This window comes from Falco naumanni, chromosome 1 (genome assembly GCF_017639655.2).
Source record: "Falco naumanni isolate bFalNau1 chromosome 1, bFalNau1.pat, whole genome shotgun sequence".
NCBI lineage: Eukaryota > Metazoa > Chordata > Aves > Falconiformes > Falconidae > Falco > Falco naumanni.
The window spans coordinates 81,397,474-81,420,061 of record NC_054054.1 but is presented as its reverse complement, the minus strand read 5'-3'; the positions used below and the strand labels follow the sequence as shown (position 1 = coordinate 81,420,061).

Sequence of the window (22,588 nt, the reverse complement as noted above, 5' to 3'; positions counted from 1 at the left end):
AATGTTCAGATGATTTCAATACAAATTTGTAACGTCTAATGTAATACACGTTAACGAAGTAAAAACAGTAGCTGTCCAATATACCTGTACATGTACTATTATAAAATTAAGCCAACTGGAATATTTACAAATTATTTTCATGTAACTATGGTATTACATAGCTCTACCTGCAAAAGTCAATTATTTTTTACACGTGTAATGAAGTATTTCATCAATATGGTAGGAGTAAAGCAAAATCCTGCACTTCCATTCTGTTAACTCGACTCAGCACAGAATCAGTTGCTATTTTATTTGCGGGCAAGAGTATATGAACGGTGAAAGCGATGTGGTGCAGCTATAGCTCCCACTGGCCCTTGTCCCCATAAGGCACCGTGCTCTATGCCCCCTGCCCTTGGCCCTCCTGCACCATTTTGGTTGGCAGGTCAGAAGGAGAGAGCATTTGCCCAAATTAATTTGCTGATCTATCTCTGTTATTTCCCAGCTCATTACAGTGACCTTAAATATCCCATTTGTGGGGTAACCACTGAGATAATTGCAAATTTTTGCAAGTGATCTGGCATCATTTTGTACTCTCATTGTTCCTTACTCTGCCCAGTCCTGCCTGCCTGTTCCCTGGTACTCCTGCCTGACAGGACTGTCCGCAGTGAAGATCCACCTGCGACAGTGTTCATTCATGTCAGCCCATACATCGGTAACACTGCCCTGGGTCTCCAGGAGCAACTCCTTCAGCTGGTTTTCCAAGCAGAGACAATTAGGAAAATGTATCAGTGTCTGATTTCTGCTGTATTTCTGGTAGTAACCTAGATTTTCCCTGTAGAATCAATAAATCAATACACAAGTCTTCTTACCTTCTGCCCTGCTGGCACTGGGAGTAACAGATCGTGTTTGGGACTGATCTGTATTTTGCATTATCTCACAGGGACAAAGGGGAGCCCTAGTTACTAACTACGGCTTTCAGAACCTACGTACTGTAATACATATGAATAAAAACATAGAAGTATTGGAAATGTGCATTTTAGAAACCAGCCTTGCTGTTTCTAAATTATTATTATTTTTTTAACCCTTAGACTTTCTGTCCCATCCATTCCCATGGTGCTGCTAGTAGGGGCAACTTTATTCTTTGTAAGAGCTAGTCCTGTGCAGTGTTCTGGATTTCAGAATTACAATTATCCTATCTGGGTGCATCTAAAATCTACACAAATTAAAAGCTTGACCTTGTCTGTTACCTATTTGCTACTACCTACTTCTTTGCACTGTAGATTTTTTCATTAAATTTGTTATGTCTTCCTAAATATGAGTATAATGTAAGAGGAAAGCTAGTCTGAGAAGGATCTGGTGGATTGATTTCTTTCTGTTGTGGTTAACCAGTGGAGCAAATCTTGTGTTTGAATTACGGTCCGTAGAAGTTATGCTTATATGTGCTTCTGAGGCTGCCTGGTTCTGTTAAAGTGTTTTCTGGAAGCAGTGTTTCTAACACATTGTAATTATCTTTCTGCATGTTAATTACGATTCAAGAGCTCCTTAGAGAAGGATGCGCTCTCAGCAGTAAGATTTGAAATTCTCTGATGGGAACTTTGGGCTTATTTTTCAGTGGAGAGAAACTCAGGCTTGCAGCAAATTGCCTGATTTTTGTTTTGGCTCAATTGCTTCTCAAACGTCTGGAGCAGGTGTTAGAACACTTTTTATTTACAAGTATCTGAAACATCCATCTAATAAAACTCTGTTGACTTACATCAGGAAGAAGTGAGGTGATCATTTTGGAATATTCTGTGTAATAATATTCATTTGTCTAATTTAGAATATGAAAAACAACAGAGAAAGGAAAGAATTGGTTTTACTGTATGTTTATGCAATTTCTGTACTGATTTCTTATGTCAGGTAGGGCTCCTCTCAGTAAGATACGAATGAAAACCAAAAGACAGCAGCATGTCAAAGTAGTGCCCGCTAAATTCTTAGATGAAAAATTTATTGCTGCCAGTTGTTGATTTGAGCTACTTGGTTTGTGATTTTGAAATATATTTCACAAACTGACTGTCATTTATATAATTTTATATAATTAAATTTCCATTTAATCTCTTCCATTGAAATTGAATGCTCTTTCACATGGATTTTTATATTCTCTGATTTTTCATGCTCTCTCAGTACGAGGTGAATGTATGAAGAGCCCTGTGTCACCGTTCGGGTGATTTACACAACTTGAAGCAGAACGCACTGTTAGCATACATTGTGCATTTTCTAATGGATAAACATACCCCCATGTCTTTGGCGGTGATACCAGCAGACAATTCATAATATCTTCTGTCTGAATTGTTGTAAACACAAATGATAGTTATTTATAGTGGAAAAAGCATAAAGGAACTCACTTTTTTTTTTTTTAAAGAAGTTCGTATCATGGACTTTGATAGCCTGAAAGAGGATTGCAGAGCTCCCAGATACCTTTGCATGACTGAATCCTAAAGAGCAGTTGTGTGACCCCTTGCATTTTGCTACAGGGGACTGCACTGGTACAGGTTAATCCACATTTTTTATTCTTATTGTTCTTTGCCAATTTCATGCTAGTCATAAATGACAATTTTTTTACAGATTGGTGTGTTTTGGGTTTATTTCAAGGAACCATGTAACTCCAGCCTTTCCAAGTGTAGCTTCTAAATTACTGTAGTGACCAACCAAGAGAAAACGTAGAGATTTCAAAAAAGAAAATAAACGAAGAAAAAAACAAGTCCTTACTTTTGTAAAGGGTAAAATATCAGCCTTCAACAGTGCTGTTACAGTGAATATTACCGTGTATACAAAACTGTCATTAGAAAGTGTGTGTAAATGTTATGTTAGTCATCTAAATGTTTCTTCTTGCTCATAAACAGAATCATTAATATCAAAGATAAAGACTAACCTGGCACTTAACTCAGATTTACTGTAAAAAACAACAGCACAAAGTAAACAAGTTAGTGAAAAGTATTTTTTTTTCATCAGACCATAAAACACAGCAAGGCAAAAAAAATAGAACTAGATACAATGGCATTAATAACTATCGCTGCACTTTTTTTCTTCTTAGATGTAAATGTTTAATTTCTTTGTCTAGAGAATACTTCGTGGCTTGCCAATACAACTTATTTTTTATTTGTAGGAAGCTTAACAAAAGGCATGACTGCAGAGTTTCCCTAAATCTGCCTGAAATTTGAACTTCTGAATAAAATTGCATTAAATACATCTCAGTTGCAGGCGACAATCATTAAGAAAAAAAACACGCTTTCAGTTTATTCTTGGATACACTTGATCTGTTTTAAACTCATGTTCTAATGAGAGGGGATACATATATAAAAATACAGCTGTATGTAGCTGTATACAATAATACATACAATTATACAGATTCTGTTTTATTAAGTCACAATTCTTACTGTGTATTCTGAGTATACCTAAACATGCCACATTGACACATCCAGACAAAATTGTATATATGTTTGAAATGTAGTAAGTACCACAAAGTTTGTGTTTATAGAAGCTTACTTTGTGCATAATGCCTATATATAATTTCCATTTCTGTAAAGACATTGTGTTATCACAGATTTCAGTCCTGTCCTGTTATAGGCAATAAGATACAGGAGAAGTAGCTTTGATTTGTTTTCAGTAAACACAGTATGCAAGTTATTACATGTGCTTATTGCTTGGTTTTCAACAAGAATCGTGATCTGTAACATACCTGCTCCATATGTACTCCTGGAAATTTTTATATGGCGTTTATTTTTTCACTGTGGCACTCTGAAGCATGCTTCAGGTCTTTGTCCTAAAAAGAATTCAATTAAGCAAAATTTATTTATACGGTGAAACAAAATTATTTTTTGCTGCAGTCTGAGGTAGATTGCACTTCATGAAAATATGGTGTCTCCTGTTTTTTGTAATAATGCATTGTTAGCCTTTCACTGTCTTTTCGTTTAGTCATTTCAATATCCTTTCTACAGCTTTTGTGGTCTGGTCTGGTGCATTTAGGTTTCTCTCTTCCTCAGGACTGGAATAATTAGATATCAAATACACAGCAGAGTAGAGTTGTTCAAATATAATAATGATATCCTCACAGATGGGATTTTATCCTGTCTATCTCCTGCATAGCCCATCAGACCAAACAAAGAGTACGGTGAGTGTGTGCACTCACACACGTATACGCTGGTGGGAGAATGGCAGGAATGTCATATGATTGACAGCTGTGTGGTATATAGAAACATTCTGAGGTTTTAATTCTTGCAGATAGAAGGATATGTGAAAACAGATGCCCTCTTCAGGAAAAAAATTCTAAATTATATTCTTTGAATAAGAAAACTGACTGCCTTTAGAACTAAAGTACTACAAAACCCAGTAACAACAAAGAAGCAGGTTTTATGCTTCACTTTTCCTACAGGCTAAATTTGCATTTGGCTCCCTATAGATGGTCAAAAGCTGCTGGTCTCAGGACCCTGCACCTTTTGTCTAAAGGCCAGCTCATCGTTTGTTTCAATCACCTACATCAGTGCATTTTTTTCTAAGAACTACAAAACATTTTTATTAAGAAAGTGATAATGCCTAGAAAGATGCATCCTTCAGGAGAATCATGAATCAAAAATACTGCATTGGTGCAGTACAAAGACTTTTTCAAACTACAGTCCATCTGATAATTCAAAGCTTACCTAGCAGTGTTTCTACATCTGTAGAAAGAGTGGATTTTTTTAGTAGAACCTGTGCCTTTAAGATAAAGATTAAGATAGATCAGTAAGACAGGAGAAAAGAAATTTCAAAGCTGTTTGAATCTACAAGTCAAAGTTGTAATTGCTTTTTTGGGGTTCATTTTTTAAATGGGAGGATAGGTTTGCCACTTGCAATTTTTATTTTACTTTGATGGATAGTAAACCTGCTTTGGTGATTTAGATTTCAAACCATTGTATAACAGGATCGTACTGACTGTCAAAGGTGCTGGACAGTATCATTCAGCAGAATTGTAAGGATATTTCCTCTCCTTCCTTCTGTGTTACTTTTACCTTTATTCCTTCTCTTCAGAGGCAGGTGGAAGGCAGGGAAGGAGGGCAGGAGAGAAAAAAAAAGGTTTGGGGAAGAAATGTGCAGGAAATAATTAAAATATCTGTGAAAGAAAATGTAACAGAAATTGAGTTAGCAGTTAATTTAACAGTTGCTGTAAGCCATCAGACAATAAGAACTTTGAAATCTGAGCACAGAACAAGAACTCAATCATAAAGAAGGGGGAAAAAAAGGCAAAAAAAAAAAAAAAGCAAAACAAAACCAAGAAGTCCCATGTGAGTAAGTTTCAGTTGCCATCAATACATACTTTGTAGGATACACCTGGCCTATAGAGATGGATGTTTTCCATTAAAAGTTGCATTGTTTACAAAGCAGAAATTTTCAAACCAAAATACACAGGGTGGATCTCCTGCTGAGCTTATTGCCATGCAAACTGCTCTAATCTTCTAAGGTATCCATTCCTTGATGGATAGAGTTTCAGCTTTTTAATATATTGGCTGGTGGGATCCGGAGGATTCTGTGATGCATCACTGCTATAAGGCATATTTCGTAGGAGTATAAAAACATTAGTCATATTCCCTGTCTGCCCTGTCATCCCTCAATTTTCGGCAACTTTCTGCTTAAGCAGCGTTGCAAGCTGAACAGCTTTTGGAAATGCCTCTGGCCTTCCTTAGTCAGGACAGAGGCAGTACAGGATTCATTAGCCTTTCTGGTGATATCCGTGGAGCCATTTATATCAGCTTTTCATTATGCCTGGTTTGTTAATTTAAAGCTTAACTCGATTTCTACATGAATGCTTTGCACTAGTGGAACATGTTTTCACTCAGCTTTTCTGTTAGGTCAAAGCAGAGCCCTTCTCTCTTTTCAGAGCACAACTCGGCTCAAGTTCTTGGACTGGTTTCAGCATGTAGTGTTAAGGTCAGTGAGGACTCTTGGGTTTTATTGTTTTCTGGAAAATTCTACTGGATCTTGAACACCAAAGTAAAGGCAATCTTGATTTGAAATTTGTATTGTTTTCATCAGCTGAACTTCATTCTGTCTCCCATTTCTGTTGCTGCTGCAGTCTTTCAACATGGACACGTGTGTGATATTAAAGTCCCTTTGTGTTAGATAAATTATCATAACCTCACTTGTCCTGAAAACTCTGTATTTATAGATAAATTATCATAATCTCACTTGTCCTGAAGATTCCATATTTACCAGTATTCTGTTTAAAAAGCATACTATCAAATCTGTTGAACATATCAAAAATAATTATGCATAAGTGCCCTGTCATGTCTATTATTTGAATTGCATATCCTTGACAAGGGAGTTAATCTAAACTGACCAAGACAGTAGAAGGTGGTGAGTGGGGAATCTGTCTCTACTAACAATTTTGAAATGCCAAACCTAATCAGCTGCAGTTGGTATTATGCCTCAAACATCTTCCTTGTGTTGATGGCATAGAGAAATGAGCTGCCTTGCTTATAAATGAAGTCAGACATCTTTATTTAGAATTACCACATTTAATTATGCTGCTGATACAATTTGCTATGATAAAATTAGTACAGTGCCGGTTTAGTTTTCTGATTCCAATGAGCTGTACACTTAAGCTGTCTGAAGTAGATATTCATTCAAGGAACACATTTTTTATTAGAAGAAAAAAAAAAGTTCATTATTCTGCCTGCCAAGTGGAATTGGAATCCACAGCATCATCTGATCCCTCTATTCAGTAAATACAGTATCTCAAAATATTGAGTGTGCTAAATAGCAATATAGTAATGGGATAGCAATTATAGCAGTAAGATCTGTCTGCTGGAGGCTGTTTCCAACATCTGTTGCATATACATTCCCATAACAGCTGGACTTATGTGATGTGAGCACAGTGTATTCAGATGATCATGTTTTGCTTTGTCTGATATGCCTTTAAAATAAACTTGATGTCACTTAAAAGATTTTGCATTTTGTCGCTGAAAGTAGCAGTAAAGTTGATTTAAAATAGCAGAAAGCCTGTATTGTGAGCCGGAATGATGGACTCGTTCAGCACCGTGGTTTGTGGCAGCCACAGTCCGGCAGACTCCAGGGCAGCGCGGACTGAAGAAACGTGGAACTTGTGCAGGGCAGCACTCAGGGTGCTCATCAGCCTGCTCTGCCCTTCAGGGGAGCAAAATGCTGTACGTATACAACTGCATCCCTTCTAGGGATCGAACTGGACCTTCCCTACGGCTGTATGCTGTGCTCCGTAAATACACCAGCTGACTAAATGCTGCTTTAGGTATCTTCACTGTGAGGCTGGGCTTAAAAGAATATATTTTATTTTTTTTTAATTGAGTTTGGGATGTATAACTTGTAGAGGAGATGGCTGAGAGGGAACATTACTGAAACAGTTAAGCCCAGAGCCAGTGTTTGCAGCAGAAAGCAGATGCAGTTTGTTCTGTCAGGACATGGGTAGGGTGGCAAAGCAAAGGGGTTTGGGGGTAAAGGTCTGGAATAGGCTTCCAGCTGGGTTGGAATGTACAAGTTTTTAAAAACAGCTTGACTGGCTGGGAACGATTATATTAATTATGACCTGGTAACAGGGACAGACCTGACGTTAACAGATCCTTGCACTCCCATTTAATATACAGAGGCGAGACAGGAATTATTCAGAAAATAAGGCCCTCTAGTACCCGTGTGCTCCGTAACTAAACATCAGATAATGAATGTCAGAAACACTAACTTTCTTGGGTTTGGAAATCACTCCATCTGTTCGTTTTCATTTCCCCAGCATTGAATACTTAAGATTCAACTGGACAGCGTGTTGGGCTGTCTTGTCTAGACTGTGTTTTCCTGAGAAAGGTTGGACCAGATGATCCTTGAGGTCCAGGTCCTTTCCAACCTGGTATTCTATGGTTCTATGATTTTTACCATTAGAAGCTATTTTAAATAGATAAAAATAAAAAATTGTATTTAAAAATTGTAGAAACCCATTGAATGAAACTTGCTTGCAAATAATCTGAATTATCTTGTATGTAACTTGGCATGTTGTAGTTTTCTTGCTTTGTTTTTGAAGACGTCAGTAGCGCACAGGCTTTTTGCCTGACCAGATGTCAGGTTTGCTCCGATAGAGATGACACAAACAAGCAAAAAGCATTCATTCTTATTAAAAGAATTTGATGTACATTATTTTAGAAGGAAATAAACCTTTCTCCAAGTTATGTGCAACTAAACTTATCATTATGCCAGTGCAGGGGAACTAGAAAGTAAATTTGACTGAGCAGGGCTGAAACAGTCCAGACCTCTTTACAGCTGAGAGTAAAATGTAAGATTTAAGCAATAAAAGTGGTGATGTAATTGTTATCTTAAAATAATTAGATTTCCACTGGTCTCCAGTCCCAAATAATAAGTGTAAAAGCTTTTCAAGGAATTGATTTTAATTTTTGGCTTGATTCCAGCCCTCTGAAGAGCGGTCTAGCTGACTTCCTGCTGTGATAGCTGCTGAAAGTTTCTTAAACTCGTGCAGACTTGCTGTGCAGTTCCTGGGCCAGCTTAGCTGCAGTCCTGATCCCTTCCAAGGGCAATGCTTGTGGCAAGGTGATATGGGGCTCACATTAAGCGTGAGGATGACCTGACCACCACGTAAGAGCAAGGCGAACCCCTGAGGTCCTGAAAGAAGCAGTGGTAACAGTGCGAGGGGGGAAAGAAATGGGCCGTGAGGCATGAATTCAGTCATGAGGCCTGAGTGCAGGAGTCCATGCTTCACCCTAGGGCTGGATTTCTTCAGCAGTCCTTCACATGGGGTTTAGTCTGGAGGGACGTTGCTTCACACAGCAGCAGCCTGCAGCCCGACAGCATGGCTCTGGTGCTGATTCCTACATCTTCCCTCCTTACATACCTTATGGTATGCCTGATCACGTCAAACTAATCGTAGAGACGCAAGTGGAAATATGTGCCTGACCATACATACACCATCTGTTTCTAATACAGGTAGTTGAAATGGAGAAATTTCGCTGCATGTAGATACACTAATGTTCCTCCTCTGCCTGGGGCACCCAAGACATTGAAAAGGCATTTGAACATAAGGATTGTGCCCAAATGCCTTGTCAGTTTAATTTCCCATGTTGGCTTAGTTTTCATACCTCTGAGTTCCATTTCATGGAACTGGTAGTAAAGAATTATTAATGTTTTTGGTGTTGTGATATTAATCAAGAGGTAAAAAAGGTTACTTGAATTCCAAAGCTAGAAGATTATTTTCATGCAAAAGTACCATTCCTGAGTCTCAGCTGTTATCCCATTAAAAGCAAAACTGCACGTAGTGGTGACTGATGATTCAAAAAAAAAATCTATGCATGAAATATAATGGATGTTAAGAACCTTGGATGAAAGTGAATTGTCAGCAGGTACTTGCTGTATTTATGTATGTTTGCTTGTATTATAAATTTTCAAACTGACACCACAGAAATGTCTGTGAAAGGTGAGCTAGAAATAATTTTAATTATGGACTCTGTGTGTGACTGAGTTTGATTTGCTAGTACAAACGCTTGGGATGACAGCCTTTACACCTTTGTGTTGTTTGTACTTTGTACCCTTGCATTCTTCCCCTGCATCTGGTGGGTGATCTTGTGGAACTCTTAGGCTTGTAGTATTTTGCCTCTATTTGGTCATGGGATAGAGGTGCATACTAAAAGCTAATGCCCTTATCAGCCTTGAGGAGGGTCATAGCCTTAAGAAGATTTCTATTGGACCCTCTCCCCACAGTACTGTACCTCATGAGTAATCCTGAAGAATCACAAAGCCTTGGGTTTAAGTTTGGATTCTTTACAGCTATGCTGCCACTAGACTGTGAGGCATGTTGAAATGGGTTGCTGTTAACACCATCAAAATAATGTTTTAGGTGGAAGTATTGAGCAACTGGGTCTACAATTTGTATCAACAACTTTATGAGCAAAATGTCACATACTGCAGGTGTTTTAAATCTCTCTTGCTGTTCGAGAATGTGATTAGCTCTGTGGTGATGCAGCCTGTGCTTTGGTCTTCTCAGGCTTATCAGTTCTTACATTTTTCAGCGCCTCTAGAAGATCTGATTGCCTTGAAAACCTTTTAAAACATACTTTAATTTTCTTGCTGTTCTGTCAGTCCACTCAAGTTAGCTTTGTGCTCTTCATCACTCAGTGTAACGTAAAGGCACCTCACTCCGTTTTGAAGGGCATCGCCATGGTGGTTTGATTGCATGAAATAAAAACAACATCCTTTTCCCATCAGACATTTACAGTAGATCAAAACCAAAATGACAACTCAAATGTTGAAAGTGGCTTCCTCAAACAGTGACAAAAAGTAGCCATGAGCAAACGAGAGCTGAAACACTTTGGTCATATTTAGTTCCACAAATAGGTTTCACTTTTTGTCAGGCTTCCTGTATTCTGTGAGCTTGTATGTGTTCAGCAGTGTGCTATGAACAGCAGTGACAGTTACTTTAATTTTGTAGTCATGTGGCAAAGCAGTAAAATATCTGCGATGTATTTCATGGACAAAGATTCCAAACTGTCTAACTTATTTCAACAGGCAAGCAGTCCTACAACAGGAACAGCTCCCAGGAGTCAGTCACGGTTGTCTGTCTGCCCTTCCACTCAGGACATTTGTAGGTATGTGCTGAGAAAAATACACTCTAATCTGGCTGATGCTTGATAGTTGTTTTTATTAAATAATATGTAGCTCTTGCTTCCGCTTAACGCTATTCATAATTTACATAGACTTTAGTTGTCTTTTGATCTTTGTTTTCATTCTGTTTTTGCTTTTCGGTCTCATGTTTTTCTATTAGAATTCATGTTCTCATTTTCATTCTTTTTTTTGGTGATTTCTCTCTTCCCATCCACCTTTACCATTTCCATCCCTTTCCTTTGCTTACTGCTTTGTCTAGATCTACTACTTTGCATGACTTGTCAGAAGATGAGCTTGAACATGCAACCCCTGTCATGGTGCTGACCCCTTCTAATAGGGAGTCTGGTAAGAAACAAGTAAAACGAAGGTTTAGGCGGAAAAGAGAGACTGGAGACAATGGTGAGCATACAGAAAAGCAAGGAAAGGGGAAAGAATGCAAATTGCATCCTGAGCCTGCGAGATCCAGCTGGAAGGCATCTGATTCATCATCATCTTCAGATGAGAGTCAGTGGGCTCAGGCTAGGAGGAGAGCGAGAGAAAAGGCCAGAATGGCCAGGAGAGGGAGAAGGAACAGTAGATCGTGCAGTAACCAGGACTGGTTCTCAAAGAATAATGCTGTTGAACTTGTCACCTTGGGGACAATGGGGAAAAAGAAGCAAGAGGTATCTGACCCTGAGAATCCTACTTTAAATCACCGCCGAAGAAGGGTTCCAAAGCTTAAGGAGTCACAGTCTTCAGTGTCATCTCAGGAAGCAAGGATTTCCTCAAGAAAGTGTGGGAAAAGCAAAGGGAAAAGCTACTACAGAGATCGGCAGCCTGCGTCTTTCCTTAGGCACGGCAGAGGTTCCAAGGAGCACTTTGCAGATGCAGGCTCTGGCAGTGATGCTCTGGCAGTCCCAGATAACAGAGCCCCCTCTGGGGCAGGGTCCGGTGTGACTGATGCTGTTCAGAAGCCTCCAGTGTTGTGTGATGACTGGTCTGATGATTTAGAAGTGTGCAGGTTAGTGCCTAATAAGAAAGATTTCATGTTCTTAAGAGGAGTTTCTCACCACCGGGGGTTGAGGGTCCTTCTCTTTACTGCTCTCTTGTCACTTTTTCTCAGTAATGAGCTGCTAGGCAGGCCGCGTGGAGCAACACAAAAACCTTGGCTAACAGAGATGTTAGTGTATCTCAGTCTGAAAAGATACTTCTCTTATTTAAAAGCAGTAAATCCTACAAGGGAACCAAATGTTTTTCTTTGCTCCATTTTTTTTCATGGTGACGGATACAGTGTGTCCTCTGGCAGAGTATTGCTGCATTTTAAATCCCCAGCCAGAGGCAGCGAGGGAGGCAGTGCCTGACAGCTGAATGCAATGGGATACGGAGTTTTTCCTCGTCAGGTGATCAGTTCAAATCCAGCTTTGGTCCCGCTGTCACTTTTCTTTGACTTTCATGAAATAAACGTATGGTCTTGATTCAGTGTCCTCTAGAGCTGCATTATCACAGCAATCTGATGGACTGTACCTGCAAAGCACCCCCTCCAGCTGGGCGTGAGTGGCAGGGGTATTTGCAGCGCTGAACAGCTCTGTGCTGTGAATGGGTAGGGACCGGTAGTTCGGTACCCATCACAAGGATTGCAAAGGTACAAAGGATGGTTGGGCAGAATGAAAATTAAAACAAGCTTTTGGAAAGAAAAAGCAGAACTAACAGTTCTCTCTAATCCATAAATTCAGGCTTCTGACAGTCTGATACCCTTGGTGTGAGGCATGCAGTTGTGCAAGGTGAGTATTTTCCCCTGGGAATGACAGCAAGTTGGCCACTTCTGAGCTAAAGTACAAATTTTACTTGTCTACTAGGCAACCTGGGTGTTATGCACCATCCCGTAAGTTTTACAGAACTGAAACAATTTTTTAAAAATTTTTTTTGGGGGGGTGGAGGGGAATGGGGTCGGGGAGGGGGGTGGTGGTGTTTGGTTTGGTTGTTTTTCCCAAGTCCAAACTTGAGGGCCAGCACTGACTCTCATCTACAAAGTGTAAATGAGGATCAGGCTTAGTTTCTTGATACAGTAACCCAGAACTTCTCACTTTTCTTTGCTGGGAAGAAATTTGCGTGGTAATGTAAACACAGTCAGAATGAGGAAGTTCACAGTATCACATCATGCAGCTCCACAGTATACTTCAGCCTAGTAGCACACTACAAGGATCCTAGTTTTGAAAAGAAAAGAGATGCTGTGCAGGAATTGTGCTTTTTCACAGCAGGAGATACAACCTGTTACTAACACAGCTAGGCTATGCGCTCTTGTTACGCTTACCAAGCAAGAATGGACATTTCAGTTGTCTGACTTGTCTGCCATGACAATTTAAGAGTCTTCAAAGTCCAGCTGTGTTTGTACATCAGCTTTTATGTCAGGACCACCCCCCTGGCTTGGGATCTCTTCACCTTACAGAAATACAAAGATACAGCAGCAGTGGTAAACATGTTACATGTTTTTGATGCACTTGGAGCGTGTCTATGTGGTATGACTCAGAGATGTGCAGGTAACTACTTCAACAGCTTCAGAACTGTCTTAAATTTCTGAACCAGCAGGCCTGCATGCATTGAAGATCCAGTGTAGTAGCCACAGTATGTATAAAATAGGGCCATTTAATAACTACTAAGAATTTGAGCTACCCAAAACCTGAATTATTATTTCAGCATGGGTCTTTATATGGGCTTAATTATACCATGTTAAAAAAAAAATAGAGAGAGAAATTAAAGTAAAAGTTTTAAAGTTTTTGTAGTTGTCTGACGTAGATGAATGCTAACTGATGCCTGAGTCCCCAGACTTGGACTTCGCTTTAAGGTGGAAAGTGGACTCCAGTCTTTCATCTGTCTTCTTGACCCATTCCATTTTACTATAATTATCCAGGCACTTTTTGTAAGTCTTGGAGCTTGGTTCAAGGATGGACTTTTTGGATATGCATGCAAACTTTTCAGCTAGGCTCTTGTTTAGTAGGGGAAGGTTGAAAACTTGAAAAGTATGTGTCCCTAGGCTCACTCTCAGTGGAGATGCTCTTTGAACAACCAGAGTTAAACTCAACACAGTTAATAACTTGCCTTGCTGTGCAAAATTTGTCAAGAAAGTCATAATTGCATTTTTCTTCTTGTCAGGGATAATGCTGGCTTTTTGTTGTTGTCATTACTAGGTGTATCATAGTGATGATAATACATCTAGGAAAAACAGTACAAAGTCAAAAAGCACGTTAATTTTTCAGAGCTGGTAAGTTGTCTTAATCAGTTAGCAGACAGCTGAAGAAAAAAGATGACGTGTTTTTACTACCAATTCAGTGTAGACTGCAGTTTCGGTTTTTCAAGACGGGTCTCTACACTTAACTGACTTGTGACCTGATATGATTTTCTTCAGATTCACAGTCTTGCATCTGAAACAACAACAAAAAAAACGTTTCAGTGCAGATGTGCACATATAGCGTGACCATTTTTCTGCATGGGAAATAGAAAAAGGATTTTTTGGTGATGTTTGTTCTCAGACTGGATTAACATAGCTGATTGTGATGTGGAAAAACTGTTTTCTTGAGGTGTTTCTTTAAGTTTCTCAACCTAGGTATTTATATCTTCTAACTGATGTGACAAAACTGGCTGAGAGGAGTGGCTCTTGCCCAGATGGGATTAAATGGAAAAAGCAGGGATCCTAAACATCTCCTGGTGCCAGTTATTTTGTCTTTAACTGTTTGGTAGGCAATCTTTTCCCTTTATTTCCTCTTGAATTACTGGCAGCGGAACGCATTTCTATGCCCACGTAAGGCTACAAGCAGTTTCCACGCTTTGTTCAGCTGCGTGAGCAGGAACGCGGCAGGACACACACGCCCAGCTCTAGCGTAAGCGCGTCAGTCGGATAACGCGTAGTGCCACGGCACAAGATATACTGCAGCTAGTCTAACACAGGCCTCTTGGCATGTCAGGTGAGACATTTCCCCTTCCAGTGTCTCTGTTGCTGTGTTTCCAGAATGATGAAATTATGACATGGCATCAATGATGATGTTTGCAGTCTCTTCCCTGAAAGTACTCCTTTCTTCTGGGGCCCATTAGAAGGCAAGGTTTCTGCTTCTGGGATTAGGGACAACTATGTGAATTCTGACCATGCTGAGTTGTTTTGACACCTACTTTTTAATTTTTTTTATATTTTTTTTTTTAGATTCACAGGGTAGGCTTTCTCAATCGTGCAGTACGGTTGGATCCCCCTTTTCCAAAGTTGCTCTGTGTCTGAGATTTTCTTTGTATGTACTTTACTCTGGAATTTGTCATGTGCCTTGAGGTACAACCTCAGAAATAGCTTTCTGTGGTCTGCATAGGGGTGATCTGCCTGAAGGGAAAAGCTATGTGTGGGACACAAGAGAGTGCATGGTTTGTGAGGATTTATTCCCATGGATTTTCACAAGGGAATTACTAAGGAAAGAAAAGCAGTTAATTGATATTACCACTGCTGTATCTTAAGTGCTTTGTGAACTGACTTTGAATTAATCTCATGGTTTTTTTATTATTTATGATGGGAGAATGGAAAGATATTTTCTGTTTGACTAGTTAGGCTTTTGGCATAAACCTTTTTATAATACTGATGCAGTCATTTCAGCAATAACACTGAACTTTAATTAGCTGAAAGAAACCACACACCCTTAAATAAAGTGGAGTTTTTCACTATGAAAAAATTGCTTATCGGAAGTAGAATTGTCATTTTGTTGAACTCCATGAATGTATACAGTCAGGTAATGGCAGACCCTCTTTTGAGGAGTAAAGGCATTCCAGAGGGATGGCAGGAAAAAGGAGGAGGAGTAAGGGACATGATGAAGTTGATTCATGAAATCTGCAGAATCTGCCTCAAGAATAATTTTTTGAAACCAGCTTTAAAAAGTGTATTAATTAAAAGGTCGTTATAAACTTAGAAAAAGACTAGTATGGGCATTTCTATGTGTTAGCACAATCATAGGTAGGAAGTAGTGTACATTGCATTTGACAGGAGGCGATATGATTATGATGTTTCTTTCTGTGCAATCAAGTGTTGTAACATGTTGGTTTTCCTATTATTTAGTAAGACGTGCAAAATGTATCTCCCATGAATATACTTACATGCTGACGTATTCATGTAGTAGAGTGCTCACAAAATCAGCAGACAGAAAGCCACTTGGGAGGAAACAAGTCCTCATGGACTTGAGGAAAAAAAGAGAAAGGTGAACAGAAGATAGATATATAGGCTTAAATGCTGCCATTGAAACCTAACACTCACTTTAAATATTTATACTGAAGCCATTAAGTTGGATCCAGTAAATAATTTAAACTGTAGCGCAGAATACTTGAAATGGAATTGGAATTGAACAGAAATATCTGAAGACTTGAAATACCATCCAGAGCCCTCTAAAATCACCAAAAACTAGAGGATGCTGAACTGCCAGACCTTAAAGGGGTTTCAACCTGTTTCTCGCTGGGGTGTTAGTGCCTTCCCTGGGGTCCGAGGATGATCCATTCCATCATTTGAAGTTAAATCCCTGAATCCTGTCCTGCACCTCGTTGTGGCTCCTCACCACTTCCTTTGAAAGAACTGTAGCTGCTGCTTACCCTCCTGTTCCAAGCCTCCTTTGTGCAAGGTGACTTTCTGATAGGAATCTCCTGCTTTTTGAGGAATCTCCTGCCCTGACTGTTCATCAGTCTCTGAAGCAGTGTGAAATCCTGGTTAATTCTATTCTCCGCCTGATGGCTCAAAGCCGCATCTGTCACCTCTTTAGCCATCTGGCTGTGCAGTCTCTTTTGGAAGCTCTCTGTGATTCAGAAGGATGCAAGGAGAACCAAAACAAGGCAAGCATGTCTTTGCTGTGGTTAGGGTCACTTAACTGGGGGAGACCTGAGACCTGGTTTCTGCTTCTTTCTCTCAAATCCTGTCACTATGTTTAATGCAAGTAGGTGAAATGACACCGCTTCCTGCTAGGAAGTTTGGGTGAGAGGAGATCTTTGGTTTTAAGGATCCCATTACTAAATACTTAAAGCTTGAGTGTGTGCTTTGAGGGGTCTAGTTACTTAAAGCTTTGCTTTTCACTAGGCAGGTGGGAGGAACTCTGAATTATTTTTTAGGATGCAGTACGTACTACTTTGAACTGTGTTCGCTGCAGTAAATCTTGTCTGACATATATCTTGAGTTACACTGACAGTGCATCTGAGTCAGGAATTACTTGTAACTCTTTAGGTGGTTAGATAACCTATTTATCACCTATAACAGAAGATTAATAGAAGGACAAGAAATGTTGACAAAATAAAAGATTTAGTGTGCTTTTGCTAATGTTGTCTCCTCTTGGGTCTCTTGCAAATCCTGATCACGTTTGCAGAAATCCAGAGAAAGCTTTACCTAGACCATTATGAAATTCCACTGGTGTGGTGCAACATTTTGAAAATGTTTTTTCCTCTAGTCAGATAAAGACAGCTGGCTGTATAGCAAAATGGAAGGGCAGGAGTGACAGGGAAGAGATATACAAATTGATTACATTCGGTGTGGAAAATTAATGTGCTTCATTCACACTGTGTTTAAATGGGGAGGAAGACCAATTTGTCATTTAGATTACTTTATGATTTAACAGTGGAAAGAATGGAAATGAGATTTTTTTTAAAAAAAAAAAAAAAGCCTGAAAAATGAAAGCAAGGGAAACATGGCATGCTAGCTTGTTCCATGATGAACATACTTAGTGAATTTGCCTTTTCTTTTCCAAGTGAAAAATTATGCAGGAGCAGAGTTTGAATTTTTTGTTTGTTTGTTTATGAATGAGTTTATTATTTGCTGTGAGTTGTTCATTTTAATGAATTACTGCTTTAATTTTAGGTTCTACCTATCTAAAAGCACTTTAAGTACTCTATAAATTGGCAGAAAAGAGAGAATGACATTTTTTGGACAGGAGAACAGTTTTCTTAAGATTATCAGACAGCAATGACAGCAATTTTGTGCATTCTTTTGCAGACCTGTGGAATTGTTTCCTTTTGGTCCAATTAAGATAACCTAGGAGCTCATGGTATTTCATGCTGGCAGCTAATAATCCTCACAGCCAAACGTCAAATCAAGGGATTCACTTGGTCCAACACTTTCCAACTATGCTGTTTCTCCCTGACTAAGCTCCCTGTAACAGTGAAATATAGAAATAAGATGTACCCAGTGAACAGGGTAAGAATTTATCTTTGCGTAATCATCATGAGTCCAGGTATGCTTTCCAGCGAAGGGCAAAATTTTAACTGCCTTTTTTCAATCATTTCTCATGAAAAATAATGCTTTTGGAATATGCATTGTCTTTCTTGAGCGTATTTATATGGAGAAGATATTTCCCCCTTTTCTTAGGGAGATCTGTTCAAAGCCCAAAAGCATTTCTGTTCTGCTGGTATACATCCATCGCAGGAAGATAACAGTATGGGTGTTGGGCATCTGCATTCATTTAGTTCACAGTGCATAGAAATCACATCACAGTGGTAGTAAACGTCACAGTCACAAGGCAATAATAGCTCCTCCTGATTTTGTCAGTTAAGGGGCCTGTAAGTTCATAAACCCGCTCTTGAAGCACATCTGATCACCTTTACTTTTACCGTGGTCTAGACCTCGCTGAGGATTGGTCTTGGGGTTCTCCAACTGGTACTCCCTTTGTGTGACAGTAAGCTGCAAGATGTATTCCTGGCCGGCCTAAATCAGTATCAAATCAAAGCAGCCCCCACCAGCCTGTGCCTGGTGTAGACAGCAGGTTTTTAGCACTAGCTGTTGTTTTTTTTTCCAATAGATTTGCTGCGTTTTCACTGCTATGCTTGTTAGCACAGACATAACTATATAACACCCAGGAATATTAGAGAACAGTAACAGTTTCACATAATTATGTCATTTATAGCCCTTAAACATTATCATACATCGTCATCAGTGTGCCCGTGCCCCCATATATGTGTCTGTTTTTGAAAGCCTCAGAGATATTCCCCCAGATCGCACATTCGTTAACAAGGGTAATATTTGACCTGGTATGTTTTTAAGGAAGACTATAAAAACTATCTGCACTATGTTACGGTAGTTAAACCCTTTGTCTACATTTAATGGCCAAAAATCCTTGAAAATGTTATTAGGTACTGAAATACAGTGCCCATCTCAAATACGGGGTCCGCTGGAAGAGCTCTGGTGATGCAGAATTACTGCAGACTCTTTTCCACCGGTGCTGCTCCTAAAGACGAGGCTCTTGTGTGGCTTGAAGCACAAGCAGGGACATGCTGATTCATTCTTCTCCTTAATCACCTTCCTTCGACAATAGTCAGCAGTGGAAATGGGCTGTCCAGGTCCTGTGGTAGGGGAGCACTTGCCAGCTGGGTGGGGGTACAGCCCCGAGCTTCACAGTGTGCACGAGACTCCCGCACAGTACGTGTTTCTACTTCACTACAGCGGTGTGGAGGCTGGCCTATTTTCTTAATTACCAGAGGTTAGATTAGTGAGAGGCAGGTTAGGATAACTGCTGTTTTTCCAATGAGGGTAGAGGTTAGCAGCTATTCTCTTTCATAATAGTAAAATTTTGACCTTGTATGTGAAGGAAAAGCTAAAAACCTGTTGGAATCTCCTTGTTATCTCTGGCAGTAAGCAGCTTAGATGGTGGCTAACCATCTAGATTGTAACGTTGGTTGCTATGATTTTGCCAAACTAAACCACTTTAAGAGATGTTTGTTTGTAAGGGAAAAAAAAAATCTTCATTTGATGAGAAGTGCAGGACAGTCACCCAGGATAGCTCTTGTTGTTTTTCTGAGAATCAGCCTAAATCCAAGTAGCATATGAATGTCTACAAGCTGTAGCCATCACTTTTCATACTTCCCTTCCCGCCTTCTAACTTTTGCTATGAACAGGCCGAGGGAAGCGAGGGAAAGCAGTTCAGTCATGGAATTAAAGACAGCGCAACATTACCACCTTCTGAAGATGCCTTACTTCTGAGTGCTTAGTTTAGCAGCATCTCGTTATTTTAATCCAATAAGAAATTCCTCTCGTTTATATATGCATGGTGTCAATATACCCTTCAGTGAAGGAGGTGGTATACCTTAAACTACTGGCAACTTTATTTACTCATTTTGCATAGTCATTATGGTGCAAAGCTTAATATGTCAAATGCAATTTCTCAATCAAGCATTGCATTATCAGCGAGTTTTTAGCATCATTTGAATGTGCCTTAAGTTAATATTTTGAACAAAAAGAAATACTGAAAAATAATTCTAAAAAGTTCTCAGTAAAATACTTTTAACTTTCCATTTTTACATATGTCACTCTACAAATTTTCAAAACTAAACTATTCTGTTTCTGTTTAAGGACTTTTTTAGTATAGGAAATGTAGAAGAAATCTACAACAGTTTTGATATGAATTATGCAAAACCTTTCACAAAGACTTATTTTCAGCTTAGCATTTTTTATTTTTTCCCTAAAAATGTTTTTTCTTTTTGCTAATTTATTGCATTATAAGTAAACCTGCTATTTAAGAAAATCCTTTAAAGAATTTTAATGGATCTTTGGCTGATATATGCACAGTGTTGGCATAAATTTCTGCTTGGTACATCTGTGCGCTGAAGGCTGCAGAAACAATTCTTTGCTAGAGAAATATGTGCTGGGTATTTAGAATACTGCCATGTAAAACAAAAGCATAAGAATGACTGCACTGTTAGAGTATTATTTCATACAGTTTCACAGTGAGCTTTCTTTAAAGAGAAATAAATATTCTGTGATCTCATTGTGTAGGGGTATGTCTGTAAGCATATATTACACACACAAATTTTGTATATATGAATCAGATAATCTTCTAAAAGCTCGTGTGCTGTGTTGTCTGGTGTACACGTGATTTATAGAGCAAAAGCTCCTTTGGAGCTTTGAACTCATTCCCCTTAGACAAGCAAGGTCCTGTTCCTAGGCAGGATTCTTTAAAGCACTCAGCTGTCGAATCTAAAAAAAAAAATTTAAAAAATAATAAAATTATCCAGGCTCAATTTGTGACTATAAAAGGATTCTAACTAAAAGGATTTGGCCAAATAGCTGACTCCCCTCCCCTCCATTTTGAGATGGTCAAAAGTATTGCCCTGTAATGAAGGCCATTTATCTACCAAAGGACCAGACAGCTGAGAAGAGCTGAGTGTGTCAGTTCTGTATGCGTGTCTGAGCAGCTGAAACTGCAGCTATTAACCATGTAGTGCTGTACTACAGCTTGTAAATAAATCAGAATAGTTTTAGCAATTTATGGCTTTTTTCTTTGTAGTGGAAAGTGGGGGTTTTTTTTCATTCAACTAATTTCTAAGGTACGTAAGCAAATTTTACACTCTGTATAAGTTCATCCCTGTAAATAGTCAGGCTGATGGGTTAAAATTTTAAACACTTGTGATCATGGGGGAAAATGGGAAACCAGAGTGGAAGTTCTCTGCCTCTGACTTGGTTTATCTACAGTTCAGGTAACTCTGTGTTTTGTACCCCTAGCTCAGTTGTCTTTGTACCACATGTTTTTCAAAACCTTTATTTACAATTTATTTTCTATAATTTGTGATAATTATGATGTACGTGATAGATAAATACAGCAAAGGGCAAGGATGGACAAAATTCTGATTTGGTACTAATGGCTGAGCAGGATATTACAAGTTATCTGGCCCAGATCTTCAGGAGATGTTTAAGCAGTCAGCCAACGCTCTGTTTCAATAGCTGTCAGGCACTCATGTCTCTTTGAAGACTCTGATTGTGAGTTTAGGTAACACAAATTTATTTTAAGCTAATTTCTTCTGGCTAAACAAATAATGAAGAGCAAAATTGCACCAAAGAGCATTCAAGTTGATGAAAACCATGCCTTTGGTTATTTTCACTGGACTTTAATTCCATTTGAAGTTTGGTTTTATTCTCATTACATATTTCATGGTTGTAAAGCTAGAAGAAGCCATTAGATTATTGAGTTCAAGCTTCTCTGTAATGTAAGTTCTTAATGTCACCGTGTTATTTATACATTTAGCTTCTGTACAATGAAAGCACAAATAGAATGTATAATGCCTGTAGTGTTCTCCCACAGAAGTATTTCTACTAAAGAATACTTCTATTCTTTTCCAATTTGCAGTGTCACTTTATCTGAAGGTCCCAGTGGAGTTTTAGGCCTGTATTTTAGCTCTTAAAATAATTTTAAACAGTTATGCAAGTGGTAGAATAAAGGCACTTGGGTACAAAGCTTAGTTGTCTAATTTCTAAATAGTTTAAATGCTAAGCCTGTAAAATAAATTATGTATAGCTTGAATGTAAATGAACAAAGAATACTAGTTTTCCTTTGGGAATTATCTTTAATTTAAAAAGAAAAGTGTGGTTTTTATGTAACTCTCAGCTGGGAATGCATTTTTTAGCAAATCAGCTATTCAGTGTTTTGAAAATGTAGTTCTGCTTAAGCTACAGGCTCAATAAGAAGTCAGCATATAGCCAGTTCCCATTTAAGAGCTCAGCCACTGATACACCGAGCTTGGTTGGCTTAGTAAAGAAAAGACTGTAAATGGAGTTCTTACAAAACGCATTCCAAAAAATTAATGTGTGCAGGATGGAGGCTGTGGGTATTTTCTTCTCCCCTGCAGTCCCATGGGGTATGAGGTGCTCTATGGGCACCACCGCAGACATGAAACCTGGGGCTTCTGCACCACGAATCCGGAGTTTCAGGTTTCTGTTGGTGTTTATGGGCTCTTGATAGATATAGATATATATAGATGTATACAACAAAGGAGCTTTGTTCTGTTTTTCCGTTATTGTAGAATCATTTACTTAGGGCTCTAGGCTACACCATGGAAGAACAGCGAAGCTGCTGGGTTTGATCCATAGCTGTTTTGCGTAGCCGTTGGGTTTTGCTCCCCCCTGCCTGCAGGCTGGGCAGTCTCATCTCGGGGTGCCTACTGGGCTCTCTTGGGGTGCCTGCCGGGCTGTCTCGTCTCGGGGTGCCTGCTGGGCTGCCTCCTGGCCTGC

The 22,588-nt window shown here is 39.1% G+C and overlaps 1 protein-coding gene across 6 annotated transcripts in view; it reads left to right on the top strand.

Annotated features, from left to right (window-relative positions):
* Positions 1 to 22,588, top strand: part of MARCHF1 (membrane associated ring-CH-type finger 1) — a 253,229-nt gene that overhangs the window by 203,891 nt on the left and 26,750 nt on the right. For 4 of the 6 annotated variants that reach the window (XM_040601470.1, XM_040601460.1, XM_040601445.1 and 1 more), the window contains 2 exons: positions 10,522 to 10,601; positions 10,877 to 11,617. In XM_040601470.1, the coding sequence (XP_040457404.1) occupies positions 10,932 to 11,617 (686 nt within the window). In that variant the 5' untranslated portion in view covers positions 10,522 to 10,601; positions 10,877 to 10,931. The remainder of the gene's footprint in view (positions 1 to 10,521; positions 10,602 to 10,876; positions 11,618 to 22,588) is intronic. The other 2 variants (XM_040601479.1, XM_040601489.1) reach the window with 1 other exon arrangement.